This window comes from Parambassis ranga, chromosome 15, assembly GCF_900634625.1.
Source record: "Parambassis ranga chromosome 15, fParRan2.1, whole genome shotgun sequence".
Lineage (NCBI taxonomy): Eukaryota > Metazoa > Chordata > Actinopteri > Ambassidae > Parambassis > Parambassis ranga.
Window position 1 is genome coordinate 6,442,506 of NC_041035.1, and position 19,291 is coordinate 6,461,796.

At 41.5% G+C, this 19,291-nt stretch overlaps 1 protein-coding gene across 4 annotated transcripts in view; it reads left to right on the forward strand.

Moving 5' to 3' along the window:
- The first annotated feature begins 11,437 nt into the window (after positions 1 to 11,437).
- The window catches only part of ehbp1 (EH domain binding protein 1), a 107,717-nt gene continuing 99,863 nt past the window's right edge, over positions 11,438 to 19,291 (forward strand). For all 4 annotated transcript variants that reach the window (XM_028422872.1, XM_028422873.1, XM_028422874.1 and 1 more), the window contains exons 1-2: positions 11,438 to 11,819; positions 12,427 to 12,876. In XM_028422872.1, coding sequence (XP_028278673.1) covers positions 12,773 to 12,876 — 104 coding nt within the window. In that variant the 5' untranslated portion in view covers positions 11,438 to 11,819; positions 12,427 to 12,772. The remainder of the gene's footprint in view (positions 11,820 to 12,426; positions 12,877 to 19,291) is intronic.

Below are 19,291 nucleotides of genomic sequence, written 5' to 3' on the forward strand. Positions count from 1 at the left end.
CAAATTGTTCTGGCTGTTTTCATTGTGGGTAAGAGCCTCACCCCTGTGACAGGTCATTTTTTAAAGATGAAGAAACCTTAACACCTTGTGGAAATGATCAAATGTGGATTACTGTGATTTTATGTATATTGTGCCACTGAAACTGAATAGCACAGAATAAAACATATAGATAGAATTTGAAATATTACTTCAAATGAATGCAGAGTAGAATTTTATACATTTCAATAATAAATCCCTAAAATTAAAGTACCTACTGTTTAAAAAATAATTTCCACATTGATGTGTAGTAGATGCTTCCTCCCAGCAGAGGGCAGCAGTGTATAAAATGGCTTCATGCCTGCCTGTGCAGCTTAAAAGAATGTAAACACAAATCATGAGATAAACTTCTGAAACAGGAAGTCAGGTCACCTTTGGACATTTGTGTCCAGGCTTTAGATATTAAAACAAAAATTCATGTGCACATGCGTTTCAGTATTTCTGAAAAAGCAGCCATCAGTTAGCTCGGTTCACAAATAATAGTGAAACCAGGACTTCGCTGCTGTTAGCTCCCTTGCTCGGTGTAAACACCGCTGTACTTTACACTACATTGTGAATATATTGTCTGATTCAACAGGTAGCAGGTACCACCTGATCTAAAAACAAACTCCACAGTGTTTACCCTTTACCTCTTCACACAGGGATTAAGGACAGATGGGATACAGTTGTCATGACAACTATATCCCTAAGGTGGAAGCAGCAATCATCTAGTGCAGGTGTGGGAGTTCAAAAAAGGACAATGGCACACGAGTGTGTTTCCTGCTGTTCTCACTGATAATGTTCAAATCACCTTTCAAGGGAAGGATGGACTGTTTTTCAGGCTTCAGCTTTTTGTTTTTACAAAAACAACATGAACCTCGGCACCTTCACACACTCATTAAGCCACTGTTGGTTAAAATTAACTTGTTATGTAAGTGAGTAGAATTATTTAAAAAATAAATAACCAAATCCTGTACGTCAGAGCCACTGTCCAGTTTTCAGTCTGGTATTGTGCTATTTTTTTGCATATTTCTGTGTCCTCATCTATTTAGTTGTATCCTGTTGGCAGAGATTTATCCTGGAAAAGAGTTCAACACATATAACTTTAGAAGTAATAATATCAATACCCCTGTTTAAGTATTCATTCACACTCAGGTTCGTAGTCTAAAACTTCCCTTTGAGTGCTGCTGCTGCTGAGGACAAAGGGACCTTCATTGTTCCCTTCCTTCCTAGTAGGAAACATCAGGATTATGATGTGTTCCAGATGGAAAAGTGACACTGTTTCTAACACATAGAGCACAGTGCTGCTGTATGGAGGCTCTGTGAGATTCAAACTCCAATTTCAAAAACTTTGTGTTTAATGAAATGTTTGTTTTTTTTTGCTTATTTTGCCATCATGTGAATGGACCAGAGAACGACGACCCCCTCTCTTTTATCTGCATTAGTGCGGGAACACAGTGAAAGAAGATACACCACACAGCAGTGGGGTGGCAGCTCACCAGTGGCTCTTTATTTTGTCATTTTAGGCTGTTCCTATGCACAGAGCACGCACATTGTGTTGGATTTTGTGGTGCCAAATAAGCATTAATGGCTGCATAAGTGCAGCATATGGTTTTAGAGCAATGCTGCCATCCAGTCTTTTCCAGGGGCTTGTCTACAAGCCTCACCCACAGAAAACCTAAACCTAAACCGAGCTAAGAATTCAAGCAGAAATATAGGGAACATTTTCATTTTCGTCCTTATTGTTATTTGATGGGTGTTAAGGAGGACTGACCACATCCCATATCGATGCTGGCATCATCAGCACACTGCCAGGAAGCAGGGATGATAAAGATGGAGCTCTGGTAAATTGATGGGAGCAGCCATTTCTCTCACACACACTCACCAATGTGCTGATGTGTCTCAGTAGGTTTCATTTCTCAAGCTGTCTTTGAAATGAATGTGATCTCTCTGTGACTCAAGCGGCAGACGCGCCTATCGTTCATCATTCCCCACACACAGACACTTCTTCTCTAATTAGGTTTTGGATAAGTAGAAGAAGAAAAAAAGGACATTGTCTCGCCTGGAACCCAAGTCAGGAAATCATGTTAGCAATGCAAACAATTATCTTTGCAAACTGCGTCACATTTCTGGATTCCTGTGAGCCACGGACTCTTTGGAAAGTTGTTTTTTTTATTTCCAAACTGGCAGCAGCAGCTTAGAGGAAACACTCAGTCACAGTGAGTGAGGTGGTTTGCTTGGTGAAAGATGGTGCGACATGGAGGGAGTGAGTCACTGCTCTGATCCAAATCTCCACTTTCCAGCAAAGTAGCCGTCTGGTTGTTGATGTTAAAATTCCACTGGGCTGCAGGTCCACTAACAGAGACTTCTGCACCTCTTGAGGCATCAGACAGAATAACTACATGATACTCACTATATCTGCAGCACAGACAGAAACTACCTGAGACATGGTGCTGAAACAGAAATTGACTTCTGTGGTCATAACAAACATGTAGCTTAGTGCATGTGTTTCTAAAGGGTAATGCTCTAATTCTTTGCATTCTTCAGGCAGATATGAAGCAGCGAGGGAGGGAATAAAACACAAGTACTGCATATCTGACACATTTTTCATTAGCCCTGCGGACATAAGTGATAAAAGGACTTGTGATGTTCTCTGACGCAGAACAGGGTGTGTGACCTTCCATCCAAAAATTCCAAATGAAACATGTGTGAGATGCAAATTCTGTCTGCCCAATGTGCTCCATCAACATGTCACATCCTCCTAAAACTACACCCACATACCCACACATCCTCACACATTCAATAAACAACAGGTGGCTGCTTTATTGCCTGATAGCCAAGAAAACCTGATTTTAGCTTCGGTGTTTCTTTGGTGTAATGTGACCTTCTTCTGGGCGGCACTGAGGCTGCTTTGTCCAACTGTTCTGTCAGCTGCCTGTTAGTGGAGTTGACTAAATTGCTTGAAATTGACTTACAGCTGAGCAGTGTGTTTGGAAAAGAAATGAATCAGATTACAGTGATTGAGTTACGGAGGAGGCGGTTGTTTGCTGAGCCTAATTTTATTGTTTGCAGGTCTTCAAATGAAGGAAAACAGGCTGACTGTGTCTGCAACTGTTTAAAGGATTTAAAGTGAACATGCAAACACACAAGCCAAACCCATTTAATGCTCCATAAGGAAAGAAAAGTTTGATCATTTTTGTGGTGTTAATGGATCTAAATCTTGGCGAGTTTGTTTTCAGATTCCATCCTCTTGTGTGAATAATAACAGGGAGCACTGCTGGCATTGCTCAGTTTTATGTGTGTGTGTAAATTGAGCTACATTATGAGGAAAGGTCTGGTAAATACGAGAGCATAAACTTATTCTAAATCATCTCAAAATACAAGCCATTGTGCCATTATCCATAGATACTGTTGATTATGACGTTTATGTAATGAAAACATTGCTACAGCAGCATTATATTAAAGCATAACATCTGTCTGGGTTTGGCCTGGGAATCCAGATGTGAACACAGTGACCCTGGCTCAAACAACATCTGGTTTGAATTCCCTTCAGTTAACTTTACACCAGTTAAGACGTTATCTGATTTCTTTCAGTTTATAATTCCTCTTCGCTTGAGTAACCTTCATTATTTACATTTGAGATTGATAAGTTCACGTCCTGAAGGAGTCAGGCTTGAGACATCCAGGCCAAGTGAGCTTTATGGCCATGCCTTGGATGTATCAGTTATCTCCATGTATGGTGCTGGTGTCAAGTCTTTTCAGGACTGGGCTCATCTTCCAGGTTTTCTCTGCCATCTTTAAATTCAGCAGCCCACTTCTTCACTATGTAGACCACCTTAGGTGATAGTAGAACCTGGGATCTGCAATCCTAAGGAGAAAGCATTTACGCAGCAGATCTGTAAATCTGACCTCTGACCTGCTGCTAAGTAGAGGATTTCTTTGTTGGGATGAATGGCAGGTCTACAGCTGGAACCACAAAAACACTAAATATTACAAAATCTTATACACTTGCAGAATTGTGGGGTCTGAGGACACATGATACCACTTAATACTGCAGAGAAGCCATAAAAGTGCAAATATAACAGGAGGGGAATGGAGGAGATCTCAGCTCATCTCTTACTGAAGGATGTCTGTCTTTATAGTGGCAGAAAAAGGCAGCAATATGATACATTTTACTAGCTGAACAGCCTGGTGTGACTTGAACTGCAGACCACAGCAAAGAGGGGTGTACAGAAATGTATTCTCTGTGAGCTGCTAACCCCCCCAAACCCCAAGCCTGGATCAGACCGTGTTATTACACCTGCAAGCAATGAGTGGGCCAGCACACAGGAGATCAAGCAGGCAGAATTTGAGGCTTCCCACTGCTGCTCCTTATCCTCCTCTGCTCCCTCATGTAGCTCATTCCTCTCTTTATTTTAAACCTCATCAAATGACATTTTAGGAGCAGGAATCACTCCAGAGGGCAGTTTGACAGCAAATGCAATGCAACTTTCATCATTTTCTCAATACTAAGAATGTTCACTTCAGATATCTAAATGCAGAATTAATATTTTCCATTTCTCTTCTCGTCCTCTTTTTGTTCCTTTTTTGGATTCTTTGCCTTTCTGGTCTGTGCAGAAAATGCTGCCAGGGCCTCTCCTCCTGCCATCGATATGTTTGGACAACCCAGGAAGAAAAAGCTACAGATAATAAACTTCAGAACAGATCAATTATCCCTGTGTGTGTCTGTGTGTGTGTGGGGGGGGGGTGTCTGCAGGTTGTGCAGAGTTTTTGTTTCAAACTGGTATTCAACCTTCTTTTCAAAGACCATTGTTGTATCAGAGATTATGTTTTGTCATTAAAACATGACACACAAACCAACCAGAGCTCAAACACAAGCACAAGGTGAAGATGTCTTCTGACTCTTTGAACACTTCACCTTGTGAAGTTTTTCAGCCTGTGTTTGAAAATACATATCTCTCATGCAGTGAAAGGCCGGTCCTGGAATGCCTTGGGTCTTGAGACTTGGGTTCAACACTTCCAACAACAACACAAAAAAACAACCAAGAAAGACAAATGAGTGATGCTAGTGGTGACAAGCTTCACACTGTTACGGGGGCTTTCAATACTGATCTCTGATAATGCTCCACGTCACAAGTGTCTGCCCCTGACACCCTCAGACCTTTTGACCCTGGAATGAAGGAGCTCAGTGTCATTTTAATCAACTTCAGGTGTTTTTCTTTTTTCAGATTATACTGCACTGCATGACTGTCTGCGTTCTGTACTCTGGAAGGATGCCTCACAGGACCCCGTGTTATCTCTTTATTAAAAGAAAATGTACATTTTCTTCCCCTTTAGTGTTTCTTCTTGCCGCAGGGAGACGACACATTAAAGCATTTAATGTTGAGCTTGATTCAACAAGTCAGGAGGGAATTCACAGCCACCTGCTCCCAGCCTCACATCCAAACAACACAAACATAACAGACATCTGTTTGTTGTGTTTTTATAGTGCTCCATTTGAACTGCAGTGACTCTCTGAGGTGACAAACTCAGCTTCACCTCCAGCAGATCTCTCACTGTGCCACCTCAGAGCACTTTGAGGCAAACTGAGTCAAGAGGGTGATTACATGAATACTGCTGAGTCGAGCCTTTCATGGTCTGCACTCTGTTTACGTGGAGGAAAGTGGCTCAAATCAGCCACAGAAGTCTGAGGCGGGTAACACTTCCTCTTCCTCCAGAACCTCACATGAACAGTACCCTCTGCCCCCCCTCCTCCCAAAATAATTACAATCAAAGTCCCCCAGGAGCTGCTGTGTGAACACATGTGACCCTCTGTCCTCTTCCAGCACATAAGGTGTGTTCTCAGTCATCCTCCTCAGCCAAAAAGGTCATTAACAAGCTCATAAAGCCTTGTAGTGTCACCCTGTGGGTCTTCACATCTGGATGCATTTTCAGATTAGCCTGTAATTGCTGGTTTCAATGCGAGATATTTGTCAAAGTGTCACAGTTCTCTGCCTCAGAATGTGTTTTCGCTCTGAAATCTTGACCTGACCTCCCACACAAGAAGAAACACGGCTAAAAACAAACAACCCTCAACACAGAAACATGATGGTGATTAATGAGAAAATTAAAAGTTTTTGATCTGTTTTACTAATTCTGTGTGAATGAGTGGATGAAGGGGCCATCTCTGCTGCTTTCTGTATGTGTAGCCTCTGTAGCTCTTTCACTGACAGCAGTTCATTCTAATCTCAAACTGTAACGCATTTGACTAAGAGGACAGTGACCTTTTATGTATTCAATCCTGTCTTCACCAGGAAAAACAACAGCTATGGTCCAGGCTTGTAGGTTTTAGACAAACAAGAACAAAAACAAACCCAAAAATCTTTGAAAATGATCCGTTTGTAACGAATCTAACACAAGAAGGAACCCAATAAGGAAAGAGCCACTAGTATTGATTTCAGCATATTAAAGCAACACTGAAACACAGAATTACCTCTGGCAGTGAGTCCTTTAATGACTCCATCCAGCAACTGTGTTGCTAATTAACAAGCTATTAGAAAAGGCAGGCGGAAATGTCTAATCCAGCAGGGTGAGCTCAGAAGGAAGTGATTCAGCATTCAACATGCCTGCTCCCAAAAAGCTCCAAGAAAACCATCCAGGGACTAATTTAGCCTTTGTTCAGGTTGTGTGAATGGAAGTGGAGAGCTCTGTGTCCCTCTCAGGGGAGAGTAACCGGAGAGTGTGCTGGGCTGTCACTGTTCGCTCAGTGAGCTCACACTGGCTTGACGCTTGTTCGCTAATGATCTCGCAGCAGTGAGCTGATTCACTGTCAAGCTCGTTCTCTGTCAATTTCTTTCTTCTGCTGAACAGAACATTGACTCTTTACATGCAGTTCCTATTTTTATTTTAACCATTTCAGTGATCTTCCTACTTCCTGCCATGATGTTTAAGTGAGGGCCTGGCCTTTTAATGTAAGATGGGTGTTTTATCCTGCTTGAGCCTTCAGGTTCATCCTGCATCCTGAGTTACTACTTTATAAAAATGAAAACAAATGTATTGGCTGTCGTGTGCTTTAAGCTGTTTTAAGCAGACTCAAACTGGATTATTGTCAGTTGTAATTTTAGATATAAATAAGGAGATTGAACCCTTCACTGCAGGTCAGTAAAGCGATTCAGACCTGACACATTAAGCACATGATGGGATTTTCAAACTACAGCTTGCGTAAACATTTATTTTGTAACTATTGTGAGGCTCTGCCACTGTCCGCTCACTCTCACTGTCAGCATAAAATGAATATGTGATGTATTGGCTTGCACTATCAGCAGCTAGCAGCCCATATGTAATCAGCACCAGGTTTCTTTGGAGGAAAAGTGATTCTTCAGAGCGAGGATCGTTGAGCAGTCTGTGCACGGGCCAGACTCCCCCTCCAGTTTAATTTCACACAGATCTGATAACTGTTCAGATGAGTGTAAACGGTTAATTTGCTCTCCCTGAAACTCAGCAGATGAAAAACAGATTAATTTAATTCTAATTTCAGAGTGATACAGCTGAGCCTCTAAAATCGATTTGACATTGACACAAAGACTTTTAATAGGTGCACTGTCCAACCTCCCTAACCTAACCTGGAGTCCTGTACTTTATCACTACATATCAGAAATTACCTTCATTTCCCAGAGTGCACTTTGGCAGTTCCCAGACAGCTGGTGAACTGATACTGACCCTGTGCTTGCATCTTTATTTTTTTTTTGTCTTCAGTATAGTCCTGCTTTTATGAGTGTAGTGTGTCGGTATTAAATGGATCTAAGGAGGATAAATGATGCTGTATTCCTGCCCAGTACTCTCAGGAGGCTTTCATGGGCAATTGGAAATTGAGATGAAACAGAACTGTAACAATTATTGACTTTAAACTTTCTGTATAATCACTTAAAACGCTGAACACACATGTAACAAGAACTGTAGCTATAACTCAACCCCTCATCAATCATGTCTCACAACAACTTGGTCTGTAAAAGAGAAAGTTGTCATAGAGGTGATGGATGACAGAGGAAATATTTGCAGTGATTAAATTAGGGCTTTGTGATATATATGTAACCAGATCAAATGTAGAGCATATCACAACCCAGCAGTGTCTTTAATGGCAGTGATCTGAGGGGAACGGCCACGCCCTTCTGCGAATCCAGTCATGCATCTGAAAACACTGAGGCTTCCTGTAACTGAGCGGCAGATACACATCAGACGCTCTGGCGTGAGTCAGGATGGCAGTTTGAAACAGAAGATGTTTATCTGGCGCTGCATGTATATCACTCACATTTCCCCAGGGAGACAAGCACAAAGAGTGGAAGGAGGAGAACATGATATGATGGTTCAAGCAGTTGTGAAGTTACAGCCAGTCATATTTTTGTTCTGCTTCTTGATTGATTACATTTTTGTTGTAAACCCAGAACTTGCAAATCGTCAATTCTGTGGAGCAGCAAAGACATTCTTCACAGTCCTACAAAGGTTTCCAGCTCCTGTTTTTTTTTTTTCCTTTTGACCCACAGTGATACTTTTGGCTATCTCTGCTCCATGTGAAGTGGTTCAGACTGACTTGGCTTATATCTAAAGGACTCTGCTTTGTTAACAGCTCTTTTCAAGTGGTCTAACACAGAACACCAGAGACTGTGCACTTGAAGGGCTGGCTTACAGGATGTGTTTCCGTAAGCTCTACACGAGCAGCACGAAGAATGAGAGGCTGGACGGATAATTGAGTCATAAAAAAAAAGTGAAACTTGCAGTTGGCTCAAGACAAAAACCACTGTTGGCACAATCAATATGTGAACTTCTACTGCACCATATGGACCCAGGCTGTCACACCTGCCAAACAAGAGTCAAAGTTTCACCAGACAGGTGCATGAGCAGCAGAGATGACCAATTTTAAGTCCAGTTCTTCATTCAATCATTAACCCTGTCAGCGATGTGGACAGATGAATGAGTCTCACTTTAGCTGGAACACATCTGGAAACATAATAATATATTGTGGTCAAATAGGGCAAACCTCAGGTGGGGGTATTGTGTTTTTCTCTCTTGCTGCCTCACTTTGTATTTTAATCTGAGACGAATATATTTGCACATGAAACAGTTCCCCAGTGCAGCAATAATGTTGTTATAGTGATTAAAGATATGAAAAAATTTGCTGTGCAATCATGTTTTTTAAGATTAGGCTATTAAAACAGCATAAAGACTGAAAATAAAAATCATGATTAGGCATATGTGGATGCAAATGTCTTTGTTTTCAGGAATGTTGCAGGACTCCACTTGACTCTGTCTCTGTCTGACTGTACACTCATTCTTTCACACAGACCCACGCCAGCAGGCCTACCCCCCCCCCCCCCCCCCCCTGTGTTATTTATGAAATGAGGCCTTCGCTGACATGTGGGCAGACACACAAAGCGTCATTTAGCACTGGGTCATTTGTCACATCAAAGCATTCCTTGATGCATGGAGGGAGGCTCCCTGTAATCTGTCAGAGTAAAATGTAAACAGGCAATGCAGAGCGGCAGGATCAGCAAGACCCCTGCTGTCAAATCGGCTCTGACCCTAAACCCTGAATGGTTCTCAGTTAGCACATACATTTCTGAATGAAAGCTGATCTGAAATTCCTTCTCTTGTGTCATAGCGGTAAAACAGACATCAGAAAATATTACCCCAAATCAGTACATTTTATTTGCACAACCCACAGATACATTAGCTTTTAAGCTATGTGTTCTCCCTGTGTGTTTTTTGACTGTATAAAGCATAATATTCAGTCGACCTAAATTCAGAGCAAATCCCACCCAAACACAGACTTATAGCACAACTGCTGCACACTTCAATTCAAGTGAAAGTCAGCCCCTTTCCAAAAGAAAAAAATATATAAATAAATCCACCATCTTGCATACAGCTTATAACCCTGAGCAACATATAAAAGGATAAAATATCAATTTCCTGTTATTATTCCCATATCTTTGTTTTAGATTCAATTAATCTTGCTCATATTGTGTTTCCTCGGCAGCGCTGGCCTCCTTCCTCCTGCCTTTCCTGCCCTGCATTTACAAGGCTGTGGTTAACAAGGGGGTGTGAAGGATGTGCAATACTGTGTGTGTGTGTATTGATTTCTGATGAATGGTGGGTGTTTTATTTCCTCTCAACATGTGAAAAAGACCCCCCGGCATGCAGGAGTACAAGGTTAACACTCACTTATTAATGTGACAGGAAGTCTCGTCTTCATTAGCACAAACCTGAGGGCTGAGGGGACGGGCCGTGAGACTCTGGAGAGTCCTGGGTCAAGTTTAAAGGGTTAGTAATGTCCTGTTTGATTTAGGTCAGCCTGATGCAAGTAGAGTCTTTAGGACTGTTGGATAGATGTTATATTTGAGCAGTGTGGTAACAACAACCCAGAAATGCCTTATGAATCCATGAAACATCTGTAAGTGGCACAGGATTGTTAACTGACTACTTTTTAAATGTATCTATGTGTCTTTTGGCATATTTTACTTTTTCATATTACTGTATGTTTATCCTTTTAAAAAAAATAAAGTAGAAGCATATAAACACATTGTAAAAAACTAGAAAGGCATTTCCTGAAGAAAATGCAAGTTTGATTGCTGCAGCTGAAGCATTGCTTTGATGCTGATGTGAAGGATTGATCTGAATTGCTGGAGAATCAGAGCTCTGTGTGCCAGCCTGTCACCATGGTAACAGGAGAGGAGACCTCAAAAACCACTCCAACTTTGAGAGCCTGGCATGCGGAAACGATTCGGAATTAGAAAATTCTGAATACAAGTTTGATAGAGCAGCATCTAATGAACGTTTTAAGACTAAACTGGAGTCTGTAGCTTGAAATTTGTAGGAGGAGATACATTTGGCAGATGACCCTCGTTGAAGGGCTCTCTCATAGACTCCCATGTTAGAAATGACACCGAAATTGCTTAATATTTGAAAAATTAAAATTTGCCCGTGATGTCCTCTATGAGATGAACATTTTGATTGTTGAATGGCTGAAATCGGTCAATATATGCTGAAGATACGCTGCACCAAAAAACGTACGGAAGAAGAAAGAGGATGAAGAACAATAGTTTGAGGATGAAGAACAATAGTTTGATTGCCTAGCAGCAATCAAACTAATGAAATACACACGATGGATTAAATAAGTCAATCTGTAAAAGAGAGCGGAAGAACCGGGATGAGCCTTCAAAATAAAGTTACATTGTAAGTCCCCAAAAAAGGAAACATGCAAAGATTTTAAATATGTCGGTTAAATACGAACATTCCGTGTATTCAGTATAGAATTATTTATCTAGAAAATTGTCGAATTTTTATTTCTTATTTCAAGTTTCCAAAAGGTGGAATTCAGCGACTTTTATTTTCACCGCCCGGAACGGAAACACTTTAACTAAACGCTGCTGACATAACGCACCCACGTTAACATATTGGTCAAACTATCAGCAACTACAGGGCTTTCCTGTGGAAGTCCCTGTTACAGGTTGGATACCTTTAACTTAGCCTAGGTGCGGGACACGGATTAATAAATGTCACGTCTGGCTCAGTCCTGAGTATTTGGAGTTTGCACTTACCTGTGGAGCAAATGTCTTGACTGCCAAGCAACGGTTTCCGCTCCTACTGTGTTGTGATGGTTAGCCGTCGACGCTAGCAGGGCTAGCTAGCTGTATGGCTGCTGCTGCTGTAAAGAAAGCGATAATTAGCTAGCAAGCGGGCTACGCTCACTCAGCTGCTAGTTTACAACAGACAGTTCGTCGTCTCTGCTGATAAGGCCGCTTCACTGAGGATGTGTTGGATATCACAGTAAGGTGAGTGTCACACGGCGCAGTTAACCTACTTTCACATGTTAAGTCGTTTGCCTAGAAGCTGAATCATTCAGTTTAGCGGAGCATTACGGCTCGGGCTATTCCCTGGACCCAGATACATCCCACCAAACAATCCCATGTTTACAAAATGCTTTATTTCACTCCCAGCTTTGAATTGCGTTTGCTGCTGTAGTGTTCATTGACCGAATATGTAGCTTGACTCCTTGTAGCGTAGTGTCATGGCTCCTATGTCACTGCTTCGATGCATCAATCCATATTTTATTATCAAACATCCTAAGTTAGCTTGCCACAGCGGTAAGCGCCCCGACACGCCGTGCTGGCAGCACAAGTGTGGAGTCCCGATCACATTCTTGCACACTGTTACTACACCTAGGGTGTAGGTAAACGGGTTTGTTGAAACGTCTTTAGAGGCACAGCCAGCGATAACGGATCCGCTGCTACGCGGACATAGCATCTCTGTAACGGGGAAGGTTTAGTGGAGTTCCTTGGGGTTTAATGCACAAATCATCGAGATTACTCCTGAGTAGCGGGGTTTTTACTATCTGCCTGCTGCTGTCCTGACCGTGCCTCTATTTCTTTCTTTTTGCAGGGAGATCACCAGATGGAATTATGATGTTTACACGCAGTGGATTACTCCTCATACCTTTGGAAATTATGGAGCGTATTTCTTTCTAGCATCATGCGCGCCGTCAGATCAGATCTCGACTACTGCTGCAGTGATTTTATATCCGCACACTCGGATTTATCGAGCAGTTTTTAAAGACTGAAGCAGCAGTCTTGTCAGTTTTATCAACGCGGTTCCGATGAAACATTAACTATGCTTCTATGCGGGTTCAAATACTTATAAACATTTTCGTGATTTCGTTCAAAGAAAGCCCAAAGAAGGAAGTCCAGGACGGGATAGGCACTCAGAAACTACCCGTTCCCAAAGAAACATGGCCTCGGTGTGGAAGAGACTGCAACGTGTGGGGAAGCATGCGTCCAAATTTCAGTTCGTGGCTTCCTATCAGGAACTAATGGTGGAATGCACAAAGAAATGGTGAGTTTTTTTTGGAACTAAAGAGCAGTGCTGTCATTGAAGCCCAATGAAAAACTGTGTCTGTCTGTGCTGGAATGCTGAGGTCGTTCCTGGTGGCCATAATTTACACATACACACAGTCGCCTTGGTGTGCAGGCATGTCTGTAGGCTGGGAGGGGCTGCTGTCTTGTAAAATTGCTATGTTTTTTGTGCGTGTGTATACCAATGTTGTTTGGTTTGAGTCCTCAGCAAGGAGCCCGACAGTCGGAAAGACTTTAGCTACATGGTGTGGGCTCAGGCTGCCGTTCTCCTGGTAGAACCACAAAACCTGCAAGCTGTAGGGATGCATTCTGATCTTTGACCTCTGACCCTAAAGCAAGTAGTCAAACTTGAAGGAAACGTTTTGAACTACTATTGTTTTAATCTAATTTGATCTTCCTCTATAAACCATTTATATCAAGTTAAAATTATGAGCTGCTGAAGGTGCAACATCCTTGTCCGCTTCTTGTAGCACACTTATCTTTATCTCTTGGTCACCCTAAAGTTATGAAAAGCAATTCATTCACACCAGTTCAATGGCCTGACACATTTAAATAATATTATATATGCCTGTATCGTTCTGTTTTCTTTTCTCTTTCTGAGATGTGAAATTAAACATACTTATGTTTAATACATGTCATCACAAAGGTATGGATGAACTATACGCCGTTTTTCAGGAGAAGATAAAGTGGAGAGGTGCAGGGGTTTATGCTGCACTAGTGCCTGCAACCAGGTTTTTTTTGTAATGAGGGAAAACCCAGGCCTTGTAAAGCAAAGATATATATCCCGGAGACACATATTCACTCATGGCTTTCCTTAGGCGTGACTAACTCAGCCCCACAGAGCTTCGACCTGGGACAGATGTTAACGTGTTGGAGAATGGAATGAGAAAAATGTACATATCTTCCCAGAGCATAGGGTGGGTGGGCTCAGCATTTAGTCAGCAGTGCACTTTGTTTTGCAATTTGTGCAGGGCGCTTGTATGTTATCAAATGATGGGAAGGTGCATACACAACCCTGTCCTATAATTCAGATCTACATAGCTAAAGGGACGTATATATGTTTAAAATCTAATTCAATCCATTTGAAATGCTCAGATTTTGTTAAAATAACAGTGGAATGTAGTGGTCTACTGCCTTTAATCTGTTAAGATCAGTAGACATTTAAATAGCATCTCGTTTAGAAGTGTCAGTGTGTTGCCTCGTCTTGACTTCTCATCAAGTGTGTGTGTGTGTGTGTGTGTGAGAGCATTGGTACACAGTTTCAGGCTTACTTGGACTTCATCAGTACGGTATGTTATTGTTGCAGGAGAAATTTTCCATCTACGCAGACTGGGAACAGTCCCCAGAGCTCAAATGGATCTTAAATCCTGAAGCAATCAGAAGTAAATTATCCTCTTTTATTTGCTCATTTTCTTGAAAACTCACAGCCCTTTAAATCCTGAAATCAATAACAGGATGAACGCCTGAATGCCTATTTTGCGTTCGTGCCCTTGTGTGTACCCATACACAGAGGTCCGGGTGCTTTGAATGTGCATTGTGTGAAATGAAAAACAATTTACACACTTGGCTAACACTCAAAGGCTCCGTAGAATAATTTATTCCAGATTATTTTGGAAAACACATCAAAACGTTTGGTTCAAGGGTGTTTGGTTCCATGATTGTGATTCATGTCCTTCAGGTGATCAGCCACTTGACTCCATTTAGCATGTGAATATGGTTCTACAATATCAATCAGGTTGCTGATCCTTAACACATTTTCCCAAGTAGGAGCAACTCATAACTCATGTTACCTGCAGAAGACGATTTATATTTATAAGCACATTATTATATTATTTTGCTGGCCAAGGGCAAAAGTGAAGGGGGTGTTTTCTTCTTTCAGGTGCATTTGTCCCCTTTTTGATCTTGAGTCAGCCTTCTACTCATACATACAAAATCAATTCCGATGAACCAATAAAACATGAATAAATTCATTGTTTTTGTTTGAAGTGGAATGAGGCTCCACTCAGTGTTGTAGCATCTTTTCATTTCTATAATCCTTTTACTTTTACGATAACATCACTGTCAGACTTTCTAACTGTTAGCTTTGTGACTTTGTCACAAGATCACTGATCAGCTTATGTAACCTGGCTGGCCGTGTGCACCTGTCTGGCTGACTAATTTTCATTAGTGGGCTCATTAGCTGATGAAACATTTACACTGAACAATCAATGGGAGACGTATGAGGGACTTACAAGAGGAAAGCTCAATCTCAACAACAGAAAATAAGGGGTTATCTGTTACAACGTTTTAAGCACTTGCAATATCGGTGAAATTGGTCATATAAAATTGCCACTTTGTAGAAATGTTGATGAAGATCCTCAGTCATCCCGGTCATTGTCATTCAAAATGTTGAAGCAAGGCGACTGGACGTGTAGAATTCTGTCGAAGACGTTTTGCTGCTCATCCAAGCAGCTTCATCGGTCATTACTTTGTAATTACTGAACACACACTGATCACACGGGCAGGATACATTCTAAGAAATACTTTATGCTACCCTGGAAGTCATCTGAAATATCAAGAGCCAATGAATTGTGGCCTGTGTCAGCCAATATCAAACTTGCTGATCTGCCAATATCTAGGAGAGTTTGAAGTCTTTATTCATAAGCAGTAAAATTGAGATTTATGACTTCTGCTGATGTAAAGAGTGAATATTCTATATTAGTATTGTTGTATGATGTGGTAACCCCTTCTACTACCCTGCCTACTGGCCAGGCTCTGAGAGCTGGGCACTATTTTTCATTGTAGCCTAGACAAATACACTGGTGTTATGTAGTGCAAGGTCCACTTGCTTTAACTGTAAATAGCTGGACCTTCTGTTGCTGCTGCTGCTAAACCCTCCTGTTTCAATGTCGGGATGATCTTTTAAGCAAGAATTTGCTTTATTCAACCTGCATGAAAAACAACAAAAGCTGAAAGGCTTATCAGTTAACCAACATGATGACATGTCATGGGGCAAAGAGACAAATCATCACAGAGGTACTATTGATCACATAGTTATTCTATCTGTCTCAGGCAGGCGTGGATAATTGGATTGCTACAGTCACAGCCACATGACAAGACAGAGAGCTAAAGAGTTCTGAGGAAGTTTTAGTATCAATCAAAGACTGTGCTGATACCCTGAAGGCACAGGTACATTCAACAATAGTCATTTCATTGGGATTTTATAAATTCCGACCATATATGCTGTCATCAGTGGCTATACACCTTTATATTGAGTAGCACTTCCTACCTGCTCATTTGTTACTTAAAATTAAGTGTTGCCATTACAAAAAAAAGTGCTAATGAATGTTTCCATGGAAGCATGTGTTTGACAGTTGACTTATGGCTGATTTATTTCAGTGGAAGTGACCAGCGTGTGTCAGGCTGTGACATGTTGTCTTCTGATGAGCATGTGTGCAGAATGGCAAGCATCCATCATGTCTCTGCCAGAAACATCTTCCTGCCAACTTGTCTGACGTGGCTCTACATTCTATTCAAATTTGAAGACCATAACAAATTCCTGAGTCTGAGTTTGGCACTAAGCGATAGTTTCGATGCCAGGTGATTGCACAGGGCGGTGATTTCTGTTGTGAGAGAATTTTGGATAAATCAAACTCCAGATTTATTGTTGGAATTTAGTGTTTCAGTGCTTTGAGTCATGCTTGTTCATATGTCAGATTTGTGTGTTTGATTTTATACATCAATTTAGAATGGAGCATGTTTGTATAGTTCTAATTTGTGTCCTTGCTAAATTACTCTATAAGGTTGGCTGTTGGTTGAACTCAGTGCAGCTTTCTGCTCTTCATATCTTCTTTCTGTGACTTTCCAGGCTCCAGACTGTCCTTTACGTTTCCTCTCCATCTTCAACTCTCTCCCCTTTGTTTCTTTATCTCCTGATGTTTCTTATCTCCCTTCTTTGTGCTTTCCTCTTTTCCTTTGTTCAGTAATGTCACTTTAACCGCCTTGCAGTGGAACCAACCCAAATGTAGTTGTTCTGTGGTGCACTTATGGACACAAACAGCCATTCACACACTACTCCCACACCCACACACACACACACACACCAACCGACTTGAAACTTTGCAGGGTTGTGAAGCAGTCAATGGGGTGTTAAATGTGATGAAACTCTGCTGGTGTGATTCTCTTTGCTGCTGTCAGGCAGAGAAACGCACATGGCCCTGGAGACTGCTCATCATTTATCAGCCTGCAGAGAGGTGCTGCAGCATCTTCTGTGCGTGTCTGGATGGAGTAGCACAACACCACACCATAAATGTACAGCACAGTAACAACATTTCTGAAAAATGTGGCTGTTGCATGGGGAATCTGGGATGCACAAAGCTGCACTGAAACAACAGTCACCTGGCTACTCATGTTGTAATGCCTTAATAGTCAGTGGTGCCCCTGTTAATTTGGTAGTTCAAGCCCTGGCTTCTCCTTATGATATGTCCTTGGGCAAGACACTTAACCTGAAGTTGCATCTGATGGCAGGCGAGCACCTTGCAGCCATTGGTGTATATGTATGAATGATATGTGTGTGTGAAAAAGAAAGTAAATTGCTTGGATGCGACTAGCACAAAAGAGTCCAAGTAAATGCTGACCGTGCACTTTGAGCGCTCGCTGTGACTTCCCTCTTTTATGTTGCTCAAAATTTAAACAGTTCTTATCTGACCTTCTTCCCTGATGGGGAATTGGAGCCACTGATCCTCATCTATACAATCTACTTTATTGCATGTAACCTGCTTTTCCCTGAGCCATTGTAGACCTGTATTATGACATCCAATCAATTTGTCTCTGCGGCTAAGCACTCAGCTATTACTTTCACCATAAAACAGTCCTTTTAAGAAAAATGACAGCGGTTCACTTGAATGCTAAATTCAGCTACTTTAAAACCTTTATACTTGATGTCTTTAGGTCTTCTCTAGTAAAAATAATGTCTGCCAGCCTGTGTTGTGTTAAATATTCTTTATCAAAGGAGTGATATGTGGCAGCCACACCCTGACAAAACCTGATGAATTAGGCATTTTTTTTGTTTTTGTTTTAATTAATTTTACAAATACAGAAAGTTGGCAGTTACAGTAGTACAGAAACACTTCAGGCATTGTGCCAATCAAGAAAGCTCATTAGTGAGGTGCTCTGGCTTTCACTCCAGACACTTGTGTCTGGGTTTAGTGCTGTCAACGTTCATTCTGTGTCATTGACCCAGCTCTTAGTTGCTTCATACTGACTGACTGACTGTTATATATTTGGAGTTCAGGGGACTGAGGAAGGAAGAACGCAGCACTTGCAGAAACGTGTATATTTTATAGTGATTCTAGTGCCCGCAGATTTTTGTATTTCAGAGATGAATGTAGCACATTTACACTCTGCAGCAATCTGCTTTAAATGCTCAGTGTGCTCCATCTGAATCTGTACGCTTGTTTATTTGTGTGTGTTCAGTTTATCAAGCAGTCTGGAGTGTGACACTAACACAGATTGTGTTTACACTGCTACATCTATCTTGATAGCAAAGGCCACAGCCTATCTGCTAATACAGCAGAGTGAAAGCTGTCTTCCCTGTCTGTTGCTCACTCCTTTCTTCTTCTTTCACTTCTCTTCCTTTCTGCTGCAAACCATCCTCTTGATGCTGTCTTTGCTGAATCAGAATTTGCCAAGTAGGTCGGGTATAAAAAAACAAAAAAAAAACATCCTCAGCAAGCTTTCTGTGGTGAGGCTGTTACATTATCACTTATTGAATTTTGACTTGATCTTTGGAACTGAATAGCCACAGCAGCAAGGCCATATTGTCATCTTTTACCCAGAGTCTGTTAAATATCACCGCTTCCTTAGTTCTTGATTAAATGACCTGCAGATGTGTTGAATAACCTCATATTGCAAAAGTGTAAATGTTGCCAAAGAAAACACAGCAAAGATAGAAATTAAATACGATTTCATTTTGCAATAAAAGCCTCCGTCAGTGTTGGACCTTCTGTCAGTGTAAGGTACTACACTGGGGCTTCATGCTATCCAAGGAAAAGAAAAATTTTTTCAGAAGGGACAGCTGAATTTGCACTGTGTTTGCAGGGTTTGAATGCTACCTGCTAATCCCAGCAAATAGGCCCCTCTTCAGACGAAGAGGGGCTGTTTGTTGTAAGACATGGTAACTTTTTAGCTGGTGTTTTGATAGCAATAGAAGTAATGTCTTTCTCACTGGCTCCAACCCTTCAGTGTATCTTTGCTTGGTACGCTGTGTGTGTGTGTGATGCTGGGCTGGGGTCTGTTATAACAAATGTGAAGTGGTTCCTTCCTCCTGCCTAAAGGAAAGAAAGGGCTGCTGCAACTTCCTGACACCGCCTTGACTTCCAACCTTGGATGGACATGTGCTCAGATACTTAAGTGTT